At 38.2% G+C, this 19729-nt stretch overlaps 1 protein-coding gene across 1 annotated transcript in view; it reads left to right on the top strand.

Annotated features, from left to right (window-relative positions):
- Positions 1 to 336: 336 nt before the first annotated feature.
- LOC108248170 (M-phase phosphoprotein 9) overlaps positions 337 to 19729 on the top strand; it is a 59613-nt gene continuing 40220 nt past the window's right edge. The window contains exons 1-7 of the mRNA XM_017436758.3: positions 337 to 460; positions 1166 to 1431; positions 4817 to 4964; positions 9826 to 9915; positions 10859 to 11373; positions 16065 to 16230; positions 18046 to 18118. Of these exons, the coding sequence (XP_017292247.1) occupies positions 1202 to 1431; positions 4817 to 4964; positions 9826 to 9915; positions 10859 to 11373; positions 16065 to 16230; positions 18046 to 18118 (1222 nt within the window). The 5' untranslated portion in view covers positions 337 to 460; positions 1166 to 1201. The remainder of the gene's footprint in view (positions 461 to 1165; positions 1432 to 4816; positions 4965 to 9825; positions 9916 to 10858; positions 11374 to 16064; positions 16231 to 18045; positions 18119 to 19729) is intronic.

Genomic DNA, 19729 nt, shown 5'->3' on the forward strand with positions numbered 1-19729 from the left:
GGTCAAAGGCACAGGGACCTACTTCAGAGAGGCTGACAAGCCACATGTGGCTCCAGAGCCGTAGTTGCAGACCCCTGCCCTATACCTGAAGTATACCCCTGCTGTGATTGGTCGAAGTCGTAACTCTTTATTTCTATTGGCTGTCTGGAGGAAAGGGGCGTACACATCTTTTGGGACATAAACTGACAGAAAAGAAGTCAAAAACTGACTGGTTCTGTCCGTTTTTTGTCTCAAAAGATGTGCACGCCTATTTTCCTCAGACAGCCAATAGAAATAAAGAGTCTAGGCAGCGACCAATCACAGCACTGTATTTCAGATGCGGTTTAACCAATGGCGTTATGGGCTGTGAACGTTACAGTAGACTGCGAACACTGCAGTGCAGTAGCCAACCAGCTACCAACAGCAACCTGCCTGACTACTCACAGAGAAAAATGGATGCAATAACGTTACAAGTTAAATGGTAGGCTAACTGTTAACTAACGTAGCCTGTCTTTGTCAGGCTGTCCTCGGTTTTAAAGCGTTGGTCATGCGGATGTTTTTGCTACAGTTTCACTCGCGCGGTTGTCCTGCCTCCGCTGTTCTTACAAACATGTAATAAATCAACTTAGCCATACTGAGCTAGCTGGCTAACCAACCATTTGAACGACTTGTCACTTGCAGTTATCTTAGTCTAGCAACAAAACTTGGTCAAACTGACCAACACTCCCGCGGAGTTGACAGACAACTTTACCTGTTAGTGTTGACATCACTATTTGCTAGCAGCTAGCTTGCATTCCTGTTTTTGTGACGTGAAACGCGGCGTCCACATCTGTCTGTCTGCAGTGTTATTATTGATGTTTGCTAAGGTAATCAGCTATCTGTTCATTAAACTTGCTCAGTTCATATCTTGTTTAGGTAACACTGGTCTTGGCAAACACAAATGGACAACATGAAGATGAGATATCAGCGTTAATATTTCTAATTTATTTATATTTTGTTTCCTGTTCAACATTTACAGCTTTGATTGTCGATTATATTATATGTATTATGTATAATATGTATTGTAAAGCATTGTGTAGCCTACAATATGCATTGTAGATTTTTCTTGCTATTTTGTGGTAAATGTACATCACTGTAAAACAAGACGTAAAAGCTTGAACTCATTTAGTTGTCTTTTGGCTTCCAGCTGTCAGATTAACATCCTCCACATGGGCCCATAAAGATGTCAACAGATGACAGTATTTCTGAGGATGTGTCCAGCTCGGCAGCTTTGAGCCACTGCCATGCTAGTGCTGATGGGGGAAAGGAGAGTGAAACTTCTTTGGTGTCCTCTGAGGGGACATCAGCCTCAGGCCTGGCCATCTCAGAAGAGAGACACACAACTTCCCAAACAACAGGAGGCACTGTGGAGAGCAGGCCCATGGACATCACACCAGCATGCAACAAGATCAGGTGCAGGAACTGTGAACACACTACTTGTATGGAAAATGGAAAGATGATAGGTGTTTTTCTTTTGGCTGCTTCTGCGGGGGTCAACACAGCAAGTAAACTTGCATTAGAGATTTGGCAATTGTTTTATTCTGGATGTCCTTCCTGGTGCAATCTGGGCTCAAACCTGCAGCCTCAGGATTATGCAACACTGACCACTGAGCTACCGCAGTCCCTCTATGAAAAGATGATAGATAATATATCAAAATGTATTTTGTAATTTTAGCTGAAAGTACAGCACGTACTCCATACTCTACTTATTTGCCTACAATTTTAGCATTAACTATTGGAATTATGCTTGTTTGTTTGTTAGCAAAATATCTTATGAACCACTGGATTTTAATGATGCTCTCAGAAAGTAATCAAACATGTACATCAATAGCTGATTAACTTTTGGAATCAATCCAAATCATAATGTCCACCACAGTTAATTGACATTAGCCAACACAAAAATGGCTTTAACTCAGTTGGTTTTACAGATATTGAGCTACAGTTTGATGTGGTTGTAACTGAGAGTCATTCCTAACACAACTCCAAAATATTGCATGACATTACATATACCAATAGTTTTGAGATATGATCAAAACAGCTGCAACATTTCTTAACATAAGAATATCCTAGTTTAAAACTTGATACGCAGTCCTCAAGAAATACTAGGCCTTTAATTATCACATAAAATACACCCACAATAAATTCCATTTAAATAACTATCTTCAGAAAATCATAAAAGTGACATTTATGAGCATGTGAAGCTGTGTAAAACTATACAGGTGACATTGGGCCTGGTAAATTACTATAAATTTGTTGAGTTGATTAGGATGGAATTAACTGTGCTCAAGCACGGAGGAGCATCTGTTGACATGTTCTGAACGTGGTTCTTCAAGCAGACACCGAAAGATCTTTGGATGCGAAGCAAAATGTCTTAAGCTACAGAATAGAAGTCCAGTTGTTTTTGTTTTCAACCTTCTTTTTGATTTATCATGTCCTGGATGACTGAGAATCTACACCAGCGTACTATAGGAGCAGCTATCTTGACTAGGAATGGGTATAAAAAGGGCATTTTAGAGAGGCTTAATCTCACAAAACTACAGATGGCCAGAGGTTCACTAGTTTGTGATAAACTGCATCTGAAAATAGTGGAACAATTATAGAATAATGTTCATCAATGCAAAATTGAGAAGACTTTAAATATCCTATCATCTACAGTTCATAATATCATCAAAAGATTTCAAAAATCTGGAGAAATCTCTGAGCTCTAAGGACAAGACTGAAAGTCAATATTGGATGTCTGTGATCTTCAGGCCCTCAGGGGCCACTGCATTAAAACAAGATCTGATTCTGTTATAGACATCACTGCATAGGCTCAAGGAATACCTCCGTAAATCACTGACGGTGAACACCATCCATCTGTACGTCCGTTCGTTCGTCCATGCAAGAGGTGGGGTACACATTGGGCAGGTTGCAAGTTCATTACAGGGACATCGAGACAAATGAGACAGACAACCACTCATTCTCTCCAACTGGCAGTGCTAGGGGGTGCTATAGCATCCCCTGGAAAAGTCATAGCACCCCTGTAGCACCCCCAAGCAATGGCGTAACCGACACGGGGTATGTGTGGGACATGTCCCCCGCACTTCCCTTATGTGTGCCCTCTATCCCCCGCACTTTTTTCAGCCGTCTTTAAACGCACCATGAGCGCTGCGTACACATGGTGGGTCGGGAGACTTGCTGCTTCCCATTGTTGCATGGTGCGTCAGAAATATGTTCAGCAAACTAGCCAGAGCCAATAAGAGGCAAAAAACTTTGCAAAATTGTTTGCAAACAAACCGTATAAGTTGAGGAATGATGTTCCATACTAATAATGTTGGCTAAATGATGATCAATGTCAATATATCATGTTAAACTAGTTAACAAAACTATTAATGTTGTTCTGAACCGATGTTACATTCCTTGCTGGTTTTTTAATGCAAGCAATATATTCAATCCTCTTTAATTTCTGTGCAGAAGTTGTGCTCACTGTTGCTTTCCACATAATAAAAAATAATCTTTATATCCACAGTAGAAAGAGCAAAGTCAGGGAGGAGAAGGAGAAGGAGATGTTAAATCAGAGGCCAGCAGCAGAGACAATGATGCAGGGTCTTCTGTTGCCAGAAGTCCGGGGCCTTTCTGAAGAAGTGGAAATACTTGTATGGTTGCTGCTTACTGTGCCTGCCTCTTCTGCTGAGGCTGAAAGAAATTTCAGTCTTCGGTGGTTAAAAACCTGTCTTCACAACACAATGACACAGTCTCGGCTCAACAGTGTTGCTGTGGGTCATATCCACAAAGACAAACTAAATAGGAGAGAAATTACTCATCAATTTATTGTGCCTAATGAGAGGCGCAGAATCACATTTGGGTGCTTCACTTCAGTGAGATCAGTGCACTGCTACATGTTCATGTTGTGGGAAGCTTCTTTATTCCTTTGATAGAGGTTTAGGTAGAGATATTGGGCTATTACAGATACATATGTATGTTTTATTCTGGAAACTGTTTTGTGGTCAAAAAAATGAAATCTGAATTTCTTTTTGAAAAGCACAGTTGCCACGTCCTCTGTGATAAAGACAAGGACCATCCAGCGTGTTATCAGAGCACAGTATAAAAGCCTGCCTCTCTGATGGTATGAGGGTGGAGTGCCCATGACATGGACAGCTTACTGGAAAGTATATACAGGTTTTAGAACAACATTCAGACAATGTCTTTTTCAGGGAAGGCCTTGCATATTTTAAAAGACAATGCTAAACTACATGTTGCATCATTACAGCAGCATATCTTCATAGTAGAAGAGTCCGGGTGCTGAACTGACCTGCCTGCAGTCCAGATCTTTCACCAACTGAAACCATTTGATGCATCATGAAAGCAAAAATCCACAAAGAAGAGCCAGAACTGTTGAACAGCTAGAATCCTAAATTCTACTAAAATGAGACAACATTTCCCTCCAAAACCTCCAGCAGCTGCTCTCCTCAGTTCCTAGATGTTTACAGACTGTTGTTAAAAGAAGAGGGGATGCTTCATGGTGGGAAATATGACCCTGGAACAACTGTTGTGAGACATGTTAATGCCATAAAATTTAAAATGACCCTATTTTTTTTTCAACAATATGGTCCAATTTCTAAGTTTTTATGTTTACTATATTCCATTGTGAATAAAATTTGGGTTTCTGAGATTTGTAAATCATTGTTTTGTGTTTTTGATTTGCATTTTACGCAGCTCCCCAAAGTTTTGGGGGAGTTTTTTTATTGTTATAAAATTAACAATAATAACTAGTACTTATATGCGTATTACAATTCTTCCTTGTACAATTTTACAACAGGGGTTTGCATCTAAGCACAGACGGAGAATTTGAACAAGAGAAGAACCTTCCATTCATCAACCCGAGCTCCCTTGAGACCCTTAGGGCCTTGGTGCAGGAGATCCAGAACAGTGGAGAGACAGACCCTGAGATTTGGAAAGATTGTGAGGTAGGAACCAATCGCACAGCCTGAAAGACAATACTTTGAGTTTGTAAATGAGATCGTACATACACTCTGATGTAATTCAGAGTGAAGTTTGAAATTGCTGCTTCTGCAGTTGTTTTATGTGCTGCTGCATTTAGCATCCTCCTTTCTTTGTTCAGATCACACCTGATACAGGTACACTTTAACACGCATTTATAGAGCCATAACCCCACACAGCACCACACTTCAGCTGAACTGTTCAGGGAACAGATAACTGTCAAACAATACAACACAGATCCTTTGTTGTGCACAAGTTTTTAGGCTTTTAGAGATGACTTGGGAAAATGCTTCTAAACTAGTCGTTGAACAGATAATTTCATACTTACTGCCAGTGGCGGCTGGCAAATAGCTGCCGCACCACTCACCACTCTCCACATTACCTTGAATAAGATATATAAAAAATAAATAAAATTGAAATAATAAAATAAAAATATTTCAAAATATATGTATATATATTTTTAGTTGTGTAAGATAAATATTTTAAAGTTAATGATAAGTAAAGTTGTTTTGTTCATCGACGTTGTCTGATTGGTGACGTATTTCTGCCCCGGGGTGCATAAATCTTTGTCCATAGTCCAAGTTACATACACAAGGTAATAAATAAGTTCATAGTTAATAATTAGTTTTAAAAACTTTATGCTAAAAAACTTAAAAAGTTTGGGTTTTGAATTCTAATCAGAGTGAGACATCCGACCTTCGTTATATTGTACGTTCAGAATATGTGACGTAGTGAGTGCTCTCACTATAGAACAAGCTTTGATTGATTTTCTCAGGTAAAGCTAAAAAAATAAGGGAGAAAACAGGTCATATACACGTTAAATGTGCCCTATACGCTTGTGCCTTGGGAGACCTCTGTCTTTGTAAGTATTGGTGTGTTCAGGAAGCACTTGTGCATTTATATGTACATTATAATGTTGCTTTTGTTGTTTTAATTCATGCAAATACACTGGTGTGATACCTTAGTACATGTTTTGGTATCTGTCTATTTTAGACTTATAGCCCCCCCTGGAGAAAACACCACCAGCTGCCACTGCTCACTGCTCCTAATATTAGTCCCTTCACTATGAGTTTGTATCAAAATCACAGTGGTGCCCAGCTGCTCCAGTCACACCTTTGCACTCATGCAATGTGCAGCAGGTATAATATTTTATTATATGGATCATTCAGATTTTTTTTTATGTGGGTTTTAGCAGAGTGATTATCTGCAGTCAATATCTTTCCTGCAGTAGACGGCATTCAGAATTATCTCAGTTTGGAGAATCAGGAATATTTTTATGTTTTTTGAAAAGGTCAGGTTTGCAACTACTCAGAACATTGTCTGTTTAAGAACAAATTTTCTCCATCTAAAACAACTCAGATCAGAAAAAAATATAGTGGTTCAATTAAATGCCAATTTGTAGATTTTTACTCTACATTACTTTGACATCAGATAGGTATGGGGCTTGGCTACGTCTAACACAGTTTTTTTTTGTAAATTGTGTTTCACACAGAACATGTTGTAATGGACTGCAAACTGTGTTCCATCTTCAGTGTAAACCATAGATAGATGCAGGAAAATTTGTTAGTACCCTTCAGTATTAATCAAAATTATTATTATTTGTATTAACTTAAAGCTAACAAAGGTTTAATGGCATCCCTTATTGTTTATTTGGTATGTAACACAAGGCAGACTTTGCTTTTGATTATTGATTCAGTTGAAAGTAGTACTGTAACTAGCAACAATTTTTATTTTAAATGAAGTTTCAGGTTCTTCCAAAAATCATAATCAATTTTTTCATTTTGGTTACTTTTATTTTTAACTTTGACATTTACAGTATATTACAAAATAAACAAATAAATGTGTGTGTGTGTGTGCAGGGTTTCCCCCAGAAAAGAGGCTAAGCCCGGTGGTAGGTGGCCGTTCACTGGCTGATCGCCAGCCGATCGCTAGCCGACTGTGATTAAGTAAAAAAAATGATTAAAGTTGACAGAAAAGAAGAAAATATGGCTATTTATTATGTGATATTGTAAGATATTTGTGCCAAATATTTACACAACTACAGTTTTACAAAAAGGAACTTTTGAAATACTTTTTAAAACATCCATCCATTTTCTTTACCCGCTTCTCCATTCCGGGTCGCGGGGAGCTGGTGCCTATCCCCAGCAGTCACTGTGCGAGAGGCGGGGGACACCCTGGACAGGTCACAAGTCCATCGCAGGGCCACATATAGACAAACGGGACAAACAACCATTCACACTCTCACCTAGGGACAAATTTAGAGTCATCAATTACTGTAACATGCATGTTTTTGGTCTGTGGGAGGAAACCGGAGTACCTGGAGTAAACCCACGTGTGCACAGGGAGAACATGCAAACTCCACCCAGAAAGGCCCCAGGCCGGGAAGCGATCCTACTACCTTCTTGCTGGGAGGGAACAGCTCTAACCACTATGCCACTGTGCCACCCCTTTTTAAAACTAAAATACAATAAAAAAAAATACAAATTGTTTGCACCTAATTTAAATCCTAATTTAAGTCACATTTACAAATAAATTAAATTAACATAAATGAAAAAGTGCAAACAAAGCACCAACACACGTCTCATTTCCAGGACAACGAATAACAACAGAGAACTGAGAGATGCTGTACTGTACTGTGCTTTTTGTGGCACAGGCTGCATGTTGGATCACTACATGGAACAACAAAACAAAGCATTATCGCCACCTACTGGTAACTGATAAAGTTATGTTCCGGGAGTTCAGGTCTTCATTTCCGGTTCCGCCATAAGGTCCCGTTGAATTAACAACAAAATAAAAGCTTGTCTTTGGTTTAACCATTGCAGTTAAAAAAAAAAAAATACGTACCCCTTTTTTATTTTTGCAATTGTCGTTTTTCTAATTTCGTTTTAAAAACGAAAAACGAAAAAAACTAAAAAACACGTTTGTTTTGTTTTTGCAATTTTATTTTGAAATGAAAAAACCAAAGAACGAACCATACACGGATTATTCATTATTTATTTATTAGGCTTTTTGAACTGGGACATCTGTCTGAATTTTGTACCACAAACATGCAAGTGTGAAATGGTATGACAATAAAAGATCCTTGAATCCTATAATTCGAACAAAAATCTGAAAATAAAGTACAAAAAAATAGGTTAAAAGTTTCAACTCCAGCATGACAAGTAAAGAAAGAGAAACTGTTATTTATGTATTTAAAACAAAAAGCCTGAATATTCAGCAAGTTGGAAAGATACCATTGGTTGGTAAGAACTGCATCAAATAGAGATGAAAAATCTATCTTTTACAGAAATTCAGTCACTTGATTTTACCTTCAGAAATAAGAGAGAAACAAATACAACACAGCTATTTACCATATAATTATGGAGTTTGTAACGCTGACAAATGTTATTTTAACTTAGCTACACTTTTCATATCATATTGTTGAGAAAATAAAATGTGAATTATATTTTTAGTAGTATGCATTACAAAATAAATTAGTTAGATTTAAATGTTTGTCATGTAGCTGTTAACAATATCTACACAATTAGGCGTGCTCTAAACAGTCACATTAACCAAACTCAAGTGTTGTGCCAATAATTGTTTTACACCAGATGCCCTTCCTGCTGCAACCTCAGGATTGCAAGACTGCAGCATTGACCACCAAGCTACCGCTGCCCCCTCAAGCGTTTCACCTAAACTATTGCTGTTTAAAAAAAGAGTTTAAGGGAAAAACAGAACGAAGCTGCAGGGGAACCAGATCTGGACTGAGAAACACAACTCAACACAACATCGGTCCGGATGAACATGAGCCCAGATTCTGATCTAAAAGTTTCCTCAAACATTTATTCAGTGGAAAATGTAGCAGATAGACAATATGTCTAACTTCATAGAGAGCATTTAGCAACTTAAAAACTTATGTTCATTTTGTTTTTCATCTTTTAATTTCATACATGTCTCATGCTTAATCCAAAAAGACTTGCAGAATGGACAAACCACCATAAGGGTATCAGCTAGTTTGAAGATGATTATGAATCTTATCTGAAAGGTGGTAACAATATTGTTTTTATTCTTCCCAGGTTTATGTTGAAAAAAAAAAAATTTTTTAAATCAGAACTATATCAGTAGTACTTTTCTCAGCCTCTAGAGGGCACCCACCTGTCAACAAGTCTACTCAACTATGCTACGATGTTGTGTTGCTTTCCTCTGAACATTACCAATGTTCAGGGACAAGCTCTTTAATCTTTGCCTTCCCCCACCCTGCCGGCTCTGGGCTTTAAACCTACAGTGCACACAACGCATGTGTTTGAAGAGATCTGTACTGTAATACCCTACAGCATAGAGCTTTCTTTACTCCTTTTCTGTTGTGGCAATTAGCAACAAACAAGCAAACTTCTCAGAATGAGAGAGGCGATTGATTGGCTGTAACCAACGTATTTGATGTCGGGTCTGTGTATTATTCTGAGACATCTGTACTGTGATGGTTCAGTACAAATACAAATACCATTACACCTAGTAGTAGCTGAGAGTCATTCCAAATACATACTCTGAGCATGACTTCTTGTGATATCACATGAGATCACACATAACATTTTTTAATGGTTTGACAAAGTTGGCTACAACTCCATCATTTCTCAGCATAAGATGATCTTAGTCTAAACTCTGAAATGAAAGGCAATAGTGATACGCATTCATTTGAGTAGCCTGGTTGGCTAGAAAGGCGCTATATAAGTACAGTCCATTTACCATTAAAAGGAATGCTAAACTTTTAATATGAAAATACTTTTGTTTTTGCTGTGTGTGTCTTTGCTGTGAAAAATGAAGTGAAATGTTTTTTTTTTTCTGCAACAGGGTCGATGGCTGCATCTGTTTCAGCTGGTTGAAAAGCAATATCAAGAGCAAATCCTGGCTCAGCAAGAACAATACCAGTGCCAAATACAGGTAAATCTGCATCTATCATCATGTCCTGTCACCTGGTAGGGCTGCAATTAATGACCATTTTCCTATTCGACTAATCAGTCCATCTTTGTGTAATTAATCAATAATTATTTAAATCAGTCTCTGCTTCCTTTAGCTGCTCCTCCAGTCCATTTTACCTCACCTGCTTTTGTCTGTCCACCTGTGAATGCCAACCCTAAATTAAATTAAAGTGATGAAAAATGGTCAAGAGTTTTGCCGGATCTCTGAACATTTTTTAAATAAAATAAAATAAAAATAATGTATAGTTTATAGAAGATTGAATTATAAAATTTACTATTGCAGTGCAGCACAGTATTATGCCAAATAAACCATTTAACTGATTAAATATCTTACAAATTAGTTATTTACATTATGTGGAAAAGGCTTACCACCTTTCAACTGACAAACATTAGTGTACTATAAACATTAAGGAAGTTAAGAACATGATGCACTGACTTTACTCACTAAAACTTACTGATCAAAATGAAGTTGTTTCTGTGCTCCAGGGCGGTTTGCAGTGGAAGGAAATCTCTGCGTAGCATGATCTGCATGATCTGCTTGATTCCCCCCCCCCCATCTTTTTCTCCCTCTTCTATCTGTTTTACCAGCACTCTTGAGCTTAGCTGTCTTTCTTCTCCTCTTCCTTCTTTTTAACATTCTTCTTTGTTAGAAGACTGTATGCAGTCCTAACAGTAAAGAAAATACTGCTCCCAGATGTTTTTGTCATTGCAGTAATAAAAAACCTCCAGCACTGTTCTTTATGACTGGAACCCTTTAATAATAGCTCTTTATACGATGTGTCAACAACAATCTGAATAACAATGTTTTTCTTGCCGATTATGTTGATTAATTGTTGCAACCCCATCACCTGATGAAGTGTTTTTTTCTTTTAGTTATTTTGTTTTAATTTTGTGTGTGTTTTAAGTTGATTCAGGATGAAATTAAGGCTCTTGTTCAGCTCCAGAACCGCCAGGCAAGTGTCCATCCACAAACAGAGTTCACTCCAACTCCAGTGATCATTACTACCACAAACACCAAGGACTACATCTTTCCCATCATTCCCAGTGATTGCACAGTTCTCAAAAATGTGCCCAGTGACAATGACAATGACAGTCTGGCAGCCCTTATCCATACTCCTGTTAGCTCCCCTTCACCTCCACCTGCCAGATCAGGGACCAACAACCAGGGGGAGGAGCGGGCCATCACAGTTCTCAGCAGTGGATATGGAACCCTGTCTGCCTGGGAAACTGGTCTGGAACCTGCTGAGTCTCCAGGACGAGACTGGGAGGATGGTCCAGAAAGGGAGAAGCATCAGTGGACCAATAATCTCCAGGAAGACACAAAAACAACTGTGGTTGGGTACCAGCAGAACTTTTCCAGTGAGAGGACTGTTGGGGTGGATGAACCTCAACCATCAGCAAACCAGCAGAAAGCATCAGGGTAGGTCTAAACTCTGCGTTCCTCCAAAGTAGGGTGTAAAAGTACAATTAAATATATGGTTCGGTATGTACCTCAGTATGAAGATGATGGTTTGATACAGTTTGGTACAACAGGAAAAAGAAACAAATGCAAATGCTATATATTTTTTATTTACCGTATTTTCCGCACTATAGGGCGCACTGGATTATAAGACACACTGTCAATGAATGGTCCATTTTGGAACTTTTGTCATATATAAATCGCACCGGACTATAAGGCGCATAGTCGTGCACCTCCCACTTTTTCTACCTTTGTGTGGACCGCGCTCCATTCTCTGCTCTAGCCGAGCTGGTTCGCCTGTATCAGCATTTATATGATCCCTCTATGAGAGATCATAAAGATAATCAAATTGTTCAAAACTCATGTAAGAATACTGCGCCGACCTACACCACTCGCTCAGGTCCGCGCCGTGTGCAGAGCCCTGCGTGACACTACAAAGAGCGACTATAACTGAGCCTGAATGCTACAAGCGGTGCAGCTTTGAAGTTGACCAAAGTCGTACTAAAACATTATGACTTCTTACATACATAAGGCGCTCCAGACTATAAGGCGCATTGTCGGTTTTTGAGAAAAGTGAAGGCGTTTAAATGCATCTTAATACAGTACCTATTTTTTAAAGATTTGTATATTGTTTTTAACACATACTAACTCTCCGAGAAGCGTAAACAGAAAAAGAAACCACACTTTCTAGTGGAGAGGGTCTAAGGGCAGGTCATTAAAACAAGATAAAACTGAACACAAAAGAAATTCATAGAGTATTGTCATATTCATCCAGTTTGAACTAAACAGTGTCCTACAGACCATATGTCAAACACAAGGTTTGATCAACTCTAAAACTAAAAGCTAATTCTAACTTCTACAAAGCACTGCGTTCCCTGCTTCCATATTCAGTTTTGTGTGTTTATGTGGTGTGCTGAACTTCTGAACTAAATTCACAGATCCGGAATGAATGATCAAATTTTCCAAAGATTATAAAATGTTCATCTATTTTGGTAGACGATGTGTATCAACTGGCATATTAATGAAATCCTTGTAGTATAATCCTTTCTTTTCTTCTGACAGGCTGTACTTATTACATATAATCAAACCACACTATTATTTCTAATTATCTTTTTTATACCTTTCCTTCTTGTCAGAATGGCATTTAGGAAGTTAAAATTGAAATCCGACATTTCTATACTAACATTGTTATGGGTAAAAATACCCTTCAAGGTTTCCAGAACTGAGATTGTATTAAGAAAAACTAAGTTTAGGATATCTAAAACATTCCTTAAAAAGTTTTAATGGCTGTTGTAATACTTAATGTCTAGACTGGATTTGTAATTCAGTTCTTAATTATGAAATAAACCTCAAATATGTAGAATGTAGCTGTTATGTCAGATTATTATTCCACCTGTTAAGTTAAAGTTACATCCCATCATTGACTTCACAATGAACCTTTACACATACATACAATGAATACAGTTTAAAATGCTAATGGGATTTAAAATTTTTTTGGTCATTACCTGTACATTCTGCAATCACAATCTTTGGAAATAAATGTTAATGAATATTAAATCATTGTTCCAGCCTAAAACAGCCATATTTAAGTCTGAAAATAACAAAAGCAGCCTGCTATAAACAAAAAACCATCAATGAGAGTGTAGGTAGGGTGAAAAAAAGATATTGTCTCTTATTTGGATTGAAAGAAAAACATTAGGGCTTCACAACATTAAACTCTTTAAAGGCTTCAATTACTCTGGTCGACTTTGATTAAAGAGCAGAAGAGAAGAGTTAAACTCACTTTCCATATTCAAATCATAGATAGTCAAATCCAGCAGCATTGAGAAAACCTGTCCAAAAAAAATTTTTGTCTTCCCAATTGAGAGCATATAAATTCACAGGAGCTACTTTTATGACATGAATGTGCCCCAAGATAATTATTAACCTGCCAGCAGAATCAGAAATTGTTTTAACATGAACAAAATTAATATCTGTGTACAAGAATGGCAGCATCTCTAGATTTGCTGGAAATGATGTGAAGTGAGATTTATTTATGTAGCACTTTTCAGCAACAAGGCGATCCAAAGTGCTTTACAACAGAAACAAAAACAGAATCTAATACAGCAGGTACAGAATGAAACACACAAAAAAAGAAAAAAACACATCAATCACGTATAATCTAAATGAATCGTGTATAATCTAAATGAAATATAGGATAATCTAAATAAAATACATCTCAGCGTCAAGATGGCGTAGGTAGTGCAAAACTTTACTATGGTTGATTAGATTGTGTAGCCCCTTATGATTTAAACTAGCAAACCTAATATCCCCACCCACACTAAGTAGTGACCTATTTAGCTCATCCATAAATAAACAAAAGTTTCAACATGTAATAAAATAATCAAAGGGAAAAAGTTCAAACTACAGGTAGCAAACTAGAGTTGCTATCTGTAGTTTAAACATAGTACAAACAGACCTGATGAAATGTTTAAGCTGTCCCACATGAAAAGATAAACTAATCTATAAAGCATAATAAAATGCCACAAATCAAAGGTTTAATTATGCTTCATTCATCAGTCAACAAAGTCCTTCAAGCTAAAAAAATGAATGAAAAAATGATTTCAAAGGTAAAAAAAGAAATGTAAATCGGTATATTTTTTTTCTCAAATGAAACATTGATACCGTAGTCAGCTGAGTATGTGTTTTACCCAGCACACAAAGACAAATACAAGGATCTCCAACATGACTGGCCATCTCTGGATCTGCATTCTTACTAAGTTGCTTGTTGACAAACTCCAAAACTAGGTTCGGGTCTTCAAGCTTATGGATCTGGCCATGTGTCACCGTAATGACCATCGATCGTGGCAGCTCGCCCTTTCTTTGGTTTAGAAAGTAGCATACGGTGAGCTCTGTCCTGGCTAGTTTTTTTTTTCCCCAAGCTCCAACAAGTTCTATAGAAATTTGTTCAGAAATTATGTATGTCATAGACCTTCAAAGCCCCCTGGCTCACCAAAAAGTCGAATATTATTGTATCTTTAGTATGCCTCCAAGTCTTCACATTTCTTGCTCAGTGTCCACCGCTGGGATGAGCTCTACCTTATTAGCATCTTTTCTTGAACAGCTTCTCTGTGAAATTTGCCTCAGAGGTTTGGAGGCATGGCACAATCCTGGCAGACTGAATATTTATCCAGATATGGCTCTGAAGATGTAGAGGTTTTGATAATTCTTTGAATTTGTCATGGCAAGCAATCAGACCCTGCAGGGTTTCGCGATGTTGCAATTGCAACTATTAACGCAAAATCAAGCAAACCCCACAAAATCGCAACTTTTTGCAACTTTGTCCAAAACACTGCAACTTTCCCACAACTTTAACCCAGCTGACAGCTGACCGACATTAGTGTTCCTGTTTCGGGTCAGCCGTGAGCTAGACGCCGCTAACTCTGCGGAGCGCGAATATCCAATATCCAACTTAAAACTAACTTCACTGCGTTCGCAAACCAGTTTCCTCCCCAGCTGCACAAGAGAGGGGGGAAGCTGTTTTGCACGTCCTGCAGTGTAATCATGAAACATAAACGCATCGACAAACACTTTGTGTCTGCAAAACGTGAGGAGAGCTGGAGATGAAGGACAATCCAGAAATGGTCATGAATGTCAGTTTGTAAGCTATCAAAGTTCTCAAATAAAGCACCTTTTGATAATGTCAATGTTTTTTGGTAATTATCTTACAAAACTAGTAAGTATTTTTGGTTTATATATTAAAAGTTATGGTTTTTTTATTGATTTTAGTAAAAAAAAAGAAATCGCAACTTTTAGGAAAATGCTCCGCAAAATCAGGCATTTTAGCCCGCAAAATCCTGGAGGGACTGAGCAATGGACAGACTTTAAGTGTTAAATAAAATATATTATGATCTTTATAACATAACAGAGCCCATGCAAAACACATTTTATCTCTTGGTGCTGGGGGCAGAAATCTTTATCTTTCCACCACTTTGGTTTTGGTCCTGTTAGTGTGGGAATAGCTGTGATTATTGTGTTCTATCGTAGCTCCATAGGGTAAAACATAACACATAAACACTGAATCCAGATGCAAATCATTTGCAAAAAAAAATTGTAATAGATTTTGTAATTCACTTGCCCTTTTCAGAGTTGGATGGAAAGTTTGATGTTACTTGCTTGATTAGCTTCCACCTCCAGGTGGAAATGTGTACACAACTTGCGTATAGTTTGGCTTTTGTCAATTACATTTTTCCCTTTAATTTCATTAAAGCAGTACTTCCGTTTTTAGTGCAGAAGGATGTGTTTGTATGTTTCAATCAACCAACTGGTTAACAAAGCAAAACAATAAAAAGTTGTATCTTTAAAACTTAACAGTCTAGTGGTAACTTGAGGAGATAATCTCACTGAATTCATCTGCCTTTTCATGGCAAGACACATTGTTTTATATTGCTATAAAACTTTTAGCAATTTTGCTGTAGTGAGTTTTTTATTTTTTAAATAACTGCTTTCAACTTCTGAAAAATGTCCAAATGATGTACAACTTGCTTCGATTGCTAATATTGTTGATACTTTACTATGGTGTATAAAAGGTGACTTAATTTGACTTTAAAGAGACAGAAATCTTTTTCTGAGAATATTTAACTCTTCTAACACTGACCTATTTTTGTTGGCAGCACCAGCCAGCAGCTGACCTCCTGGGCCCAGAGGCAGAAACTCAAACCCAAGAAGAACAAGACAAGACAAGCTTTAGCACAAATCCCTGACTACCAGGAGGAGACTTGCAGCCCCAGAAAATCCAACCAACTAACCCTGCTGGACAACACAGACTCTCATGACCAGGTAAAATTTAAAACTGATTAATTAGGATGAATAGTATTGATAAACTAAAAGATTTCTGAAAACATTAAAAGGTGCCATTGCAGCTTTTGCCCAAAATTCCAACATCAATTTTGTCATATTCTAATCTCAGAAAAAATTGTTCACCATGGTAATCACACACCTGTGTCTCACACTCCTTAACTGCCAAGTTATTAAAAGTATGCCTCAAACAAACAGTTGCTGTTTGAGGGCTTCTGATGAATGCACAGTTAATTAGACTTGTTTTGTCGTTATCTCTGTGGGAATGTGATTATAATTTGTTTTAACTAAAAGCAGTCTTGAGAGTGCAAACCTCTGCCAAGGCCATGGGTCATTTATGCTTTTGAACTCTTGTACTATCCGGATCGTGATTTGGAACACAACCAAAATTTAATGACTTGTTAATTGAGAAAAACCCAATATATCCTAAAAATGTAATCAAAATCTGTTTTTATTAGTTTTTAAGTAATCTTGCTAACAGACGGACGGACAAAGAGACCAATGCTGCTAAAAAGATAAGCTCTTTGGTGAAGGTTAAACAGAACCAAACAGTCTTGCTTATTCACAGGCAGCTCAAATAGCTGAATTATGTAGCTTCTGGGTTGGTAGATTGTTAATTCGAGTTCACCAGCGAAGAGGAATCCATTGGAAGTGTGTGCGCAACAATGGACAGTGTGCGGTGGCAATCAAAGGTGTGGCTTAACTTGAATAAAAGAAATGACCAGTTGGTTCGGTGCGACACTTGTAATAAGATTATTGACCAGACTTCACGATTTGCTGCTCTGTTCACCATAGCATTCAAGGGAAAGATGTTTGTGCAACAAACTGAAGAGTTTCACAGAAATGTTACAGCATATACCACCAACAGTGTATATTGCCTCTTAAAAGAATTGAAATCCAGAATCATTAGGAATCAGAATCGAAATGAGGAATCAGAACCAGAATCTTCAAGAAGAATTAAGAAGTATTTAGAACCGGAGATAGCCTAATTTAACCATGAGATGCCCTAGACCAGTGGTGAAAGGCAGTTGTAAGCAGAACCCGGGCTACTTCTCTTCCTTGTCTTAACCTTGCCAATCTCTAAGCAGCCTTGGTATCTAATGAGCCTCAGGTCCACCTGGCTGATGTCCACATGTCAGCTGCTTCATCTCACAGGTGTTCATGTCCACATGTCAGCTGCTTCATCTCACAGGTGTTCAGACTTGGGAGTGGCATCTGATAATACATTGGATGCCACAGCCTTTCTCTGCTGACTCGTCATCCTCTAAGCAAAGCTTTAAAAACTCCCATCCAGATCAATGATCAAATCTCCAAAAATGATCAACATTAAACTGAATATGAAAAACATTAAAAGTCTCAAAATGCAAGCTCAAATATGTAAAGTCCAAGTCTCTTTGAATTGTTTAAACTTTAAATTATGTTTCTACTCTGTAGCTCAGACAAGAGTAATGGCCTTTGTCATCGGTTTTGCCAACATCCCATTGATTGGTATTATTTTTAAATTTTTAAGCAATTTTTTTTGTCAAATTTGGAGGGATTGAGGAATCCCAACACTACCATCAATCATAACATACCATTTTTATTTGAACCGCACATTTTATTGGATATTTTGCACGTTTCATTTGAAAGCTGTGCAGCAAGATACTGGACAAAAGTTTTTGACAGAATGTTAATGAGCTGAAAGGTTATTTACTGCCCTGAATTTGTAATGTTTTTGTTTTTAGCACGTTGTCTGTAGTGGTTGTCCTGATTATCATCCTGCTACTTATATAACCACTTCTCTGTGTTGGTTTTTAGCATGGAGCGGCTGGGCTGTTGTCAAGCTCTAGTCCCCTGAGGAGGAGTGACAGTCTGATATCTGAGGCATCAGGTAAATCTCTATCTCAAACAAAAAACAACACCAAGGACAAGAAAACTGAAATCATAGAAAATATGATTTGTTTAAAATGATACAGTATTGTAGTTACTATAGATGACAACAAAATGCCACCTCTTATCATTTTTATTTTTAACAAAATCAAAAAAAATATTTGTCTATGTATTTTTGTAGATTTACCTGATCTTTGCACAGTAGCATTTTTGTCAGATTTTTTTTTTCATTTAGGGCATCAGTTTTAGTTCATGTGCAAAAAAAGAAACCACATAAGGTTTTCAACAACTTTTTGTGGATGTTGCCGCACCATTTTTGTTTATATCACCTGCTTATTTAATCAATTTATTTATTTAAAATATAGCTTTTATGTAGCAGATTGGACAGAATGAACTGCTCAGGAGGATAACAAATAAGTGCTAGATACACAATAATTACTTGTTCACATAAAAAAAAATTAGTAGATATTGGTATTTTTTTTATTTGTTAACAGAAACTAAAATTTTAATTGACTGTCTTTTTTATAGTTAAGTATTTTAAAGTTGTATTCACTTTCACTGCCAAATATATATATACACACACACACACACAGAGCTCAAAAATAAATAAATAACGGGAACACTCAAATAACACATCCTAGATCTGAATGAATGAAATATTCTCATTGAATACTTTGTTCTGTACAAAGTTGAATGTGCTGACAACAAAATCACACAAAAAAACCATCAATGGAAATCAAATTTATTAACCAACAGAGGCCTGGATTTGGAGTCACACACAAAATTAAAGTGGAAAAACACACTACAGGCTGATCCAACTTTGATGTAATGTTCTTAAAACACGTCAAAATGAGGCTCAGTACTGAGTGTGGCCTCCACGTGCCTGTATGACCTCCCTATAACACCTGGGCATGCTCCTGATGAGGTAGTGGATGGTCTCCTGAGGGATCTCCTCCCAGACCTGGACTAAAGCATCAGCCAACTCCTGGACAGGCTGTGGTGCAACGTGACATTGGTGGATGGAGGGAGACATGATGTCCCAGATGTGCTCAATCAGATTCAGGAGCGAGCGGGCCAGTCCATAGCTTCAATGCCTTCATCTTGCAGGAACTGCTGACACTCCAGGTACATGAGGTCCAGCATTGTCCTGCATGAGGAGGAACCCTGGGCCAACCGCACCAGCATATGGTCTCACAAGGGGTCTGAGGATCTCATCTCGGTACCTAATGGCAGTCATGCTACCTCTGGCGAGCACATGAAGGGCTGTGCGGCCCTCTAAAGAAATGCCACCACACACCATTACTGACCCACTGCCAAACTAGTCATGCTGAAGGATGTTGCAGGCAGCAGATGGCTCTCCACGGCATCTCCAGACGAGATAGGTGAGGGGCCAGACGAAGTGCAGCCCAAAGACCCCTTATGATTAATATAAATATTGGACACAGTGTTCCCTCGCCCGAACGCGGGTCACCGGGGCCCCACTCTGGAGCCAGGCCTGGAGGTGGGGCACATTGGCGAGCGCCTGGTGGCCGGGCTTTCACCCATGGAGCCCGGCCGGGCACAGCCCGAAGAGGATACGTGGGTCCCCCTTCCCATGGGCTCACCACCTATG

This window comes from Kryptolebias marmoratus, linkage group LG14 (genome assembly GCF_001649575.2).
Source record: "Kryptolebias marmoratus isolate JLee-2015 linkage group LG14, ASM164957v2, whole genome shotgun sequence".
Classification (NCBI taxonomy): Eukaryota; Metazoa; Chordata; class Actinopteri; order Cyprinodontiformes; family Rivulidae; genus Kryptolebias; species Kryptolebias marmoratus.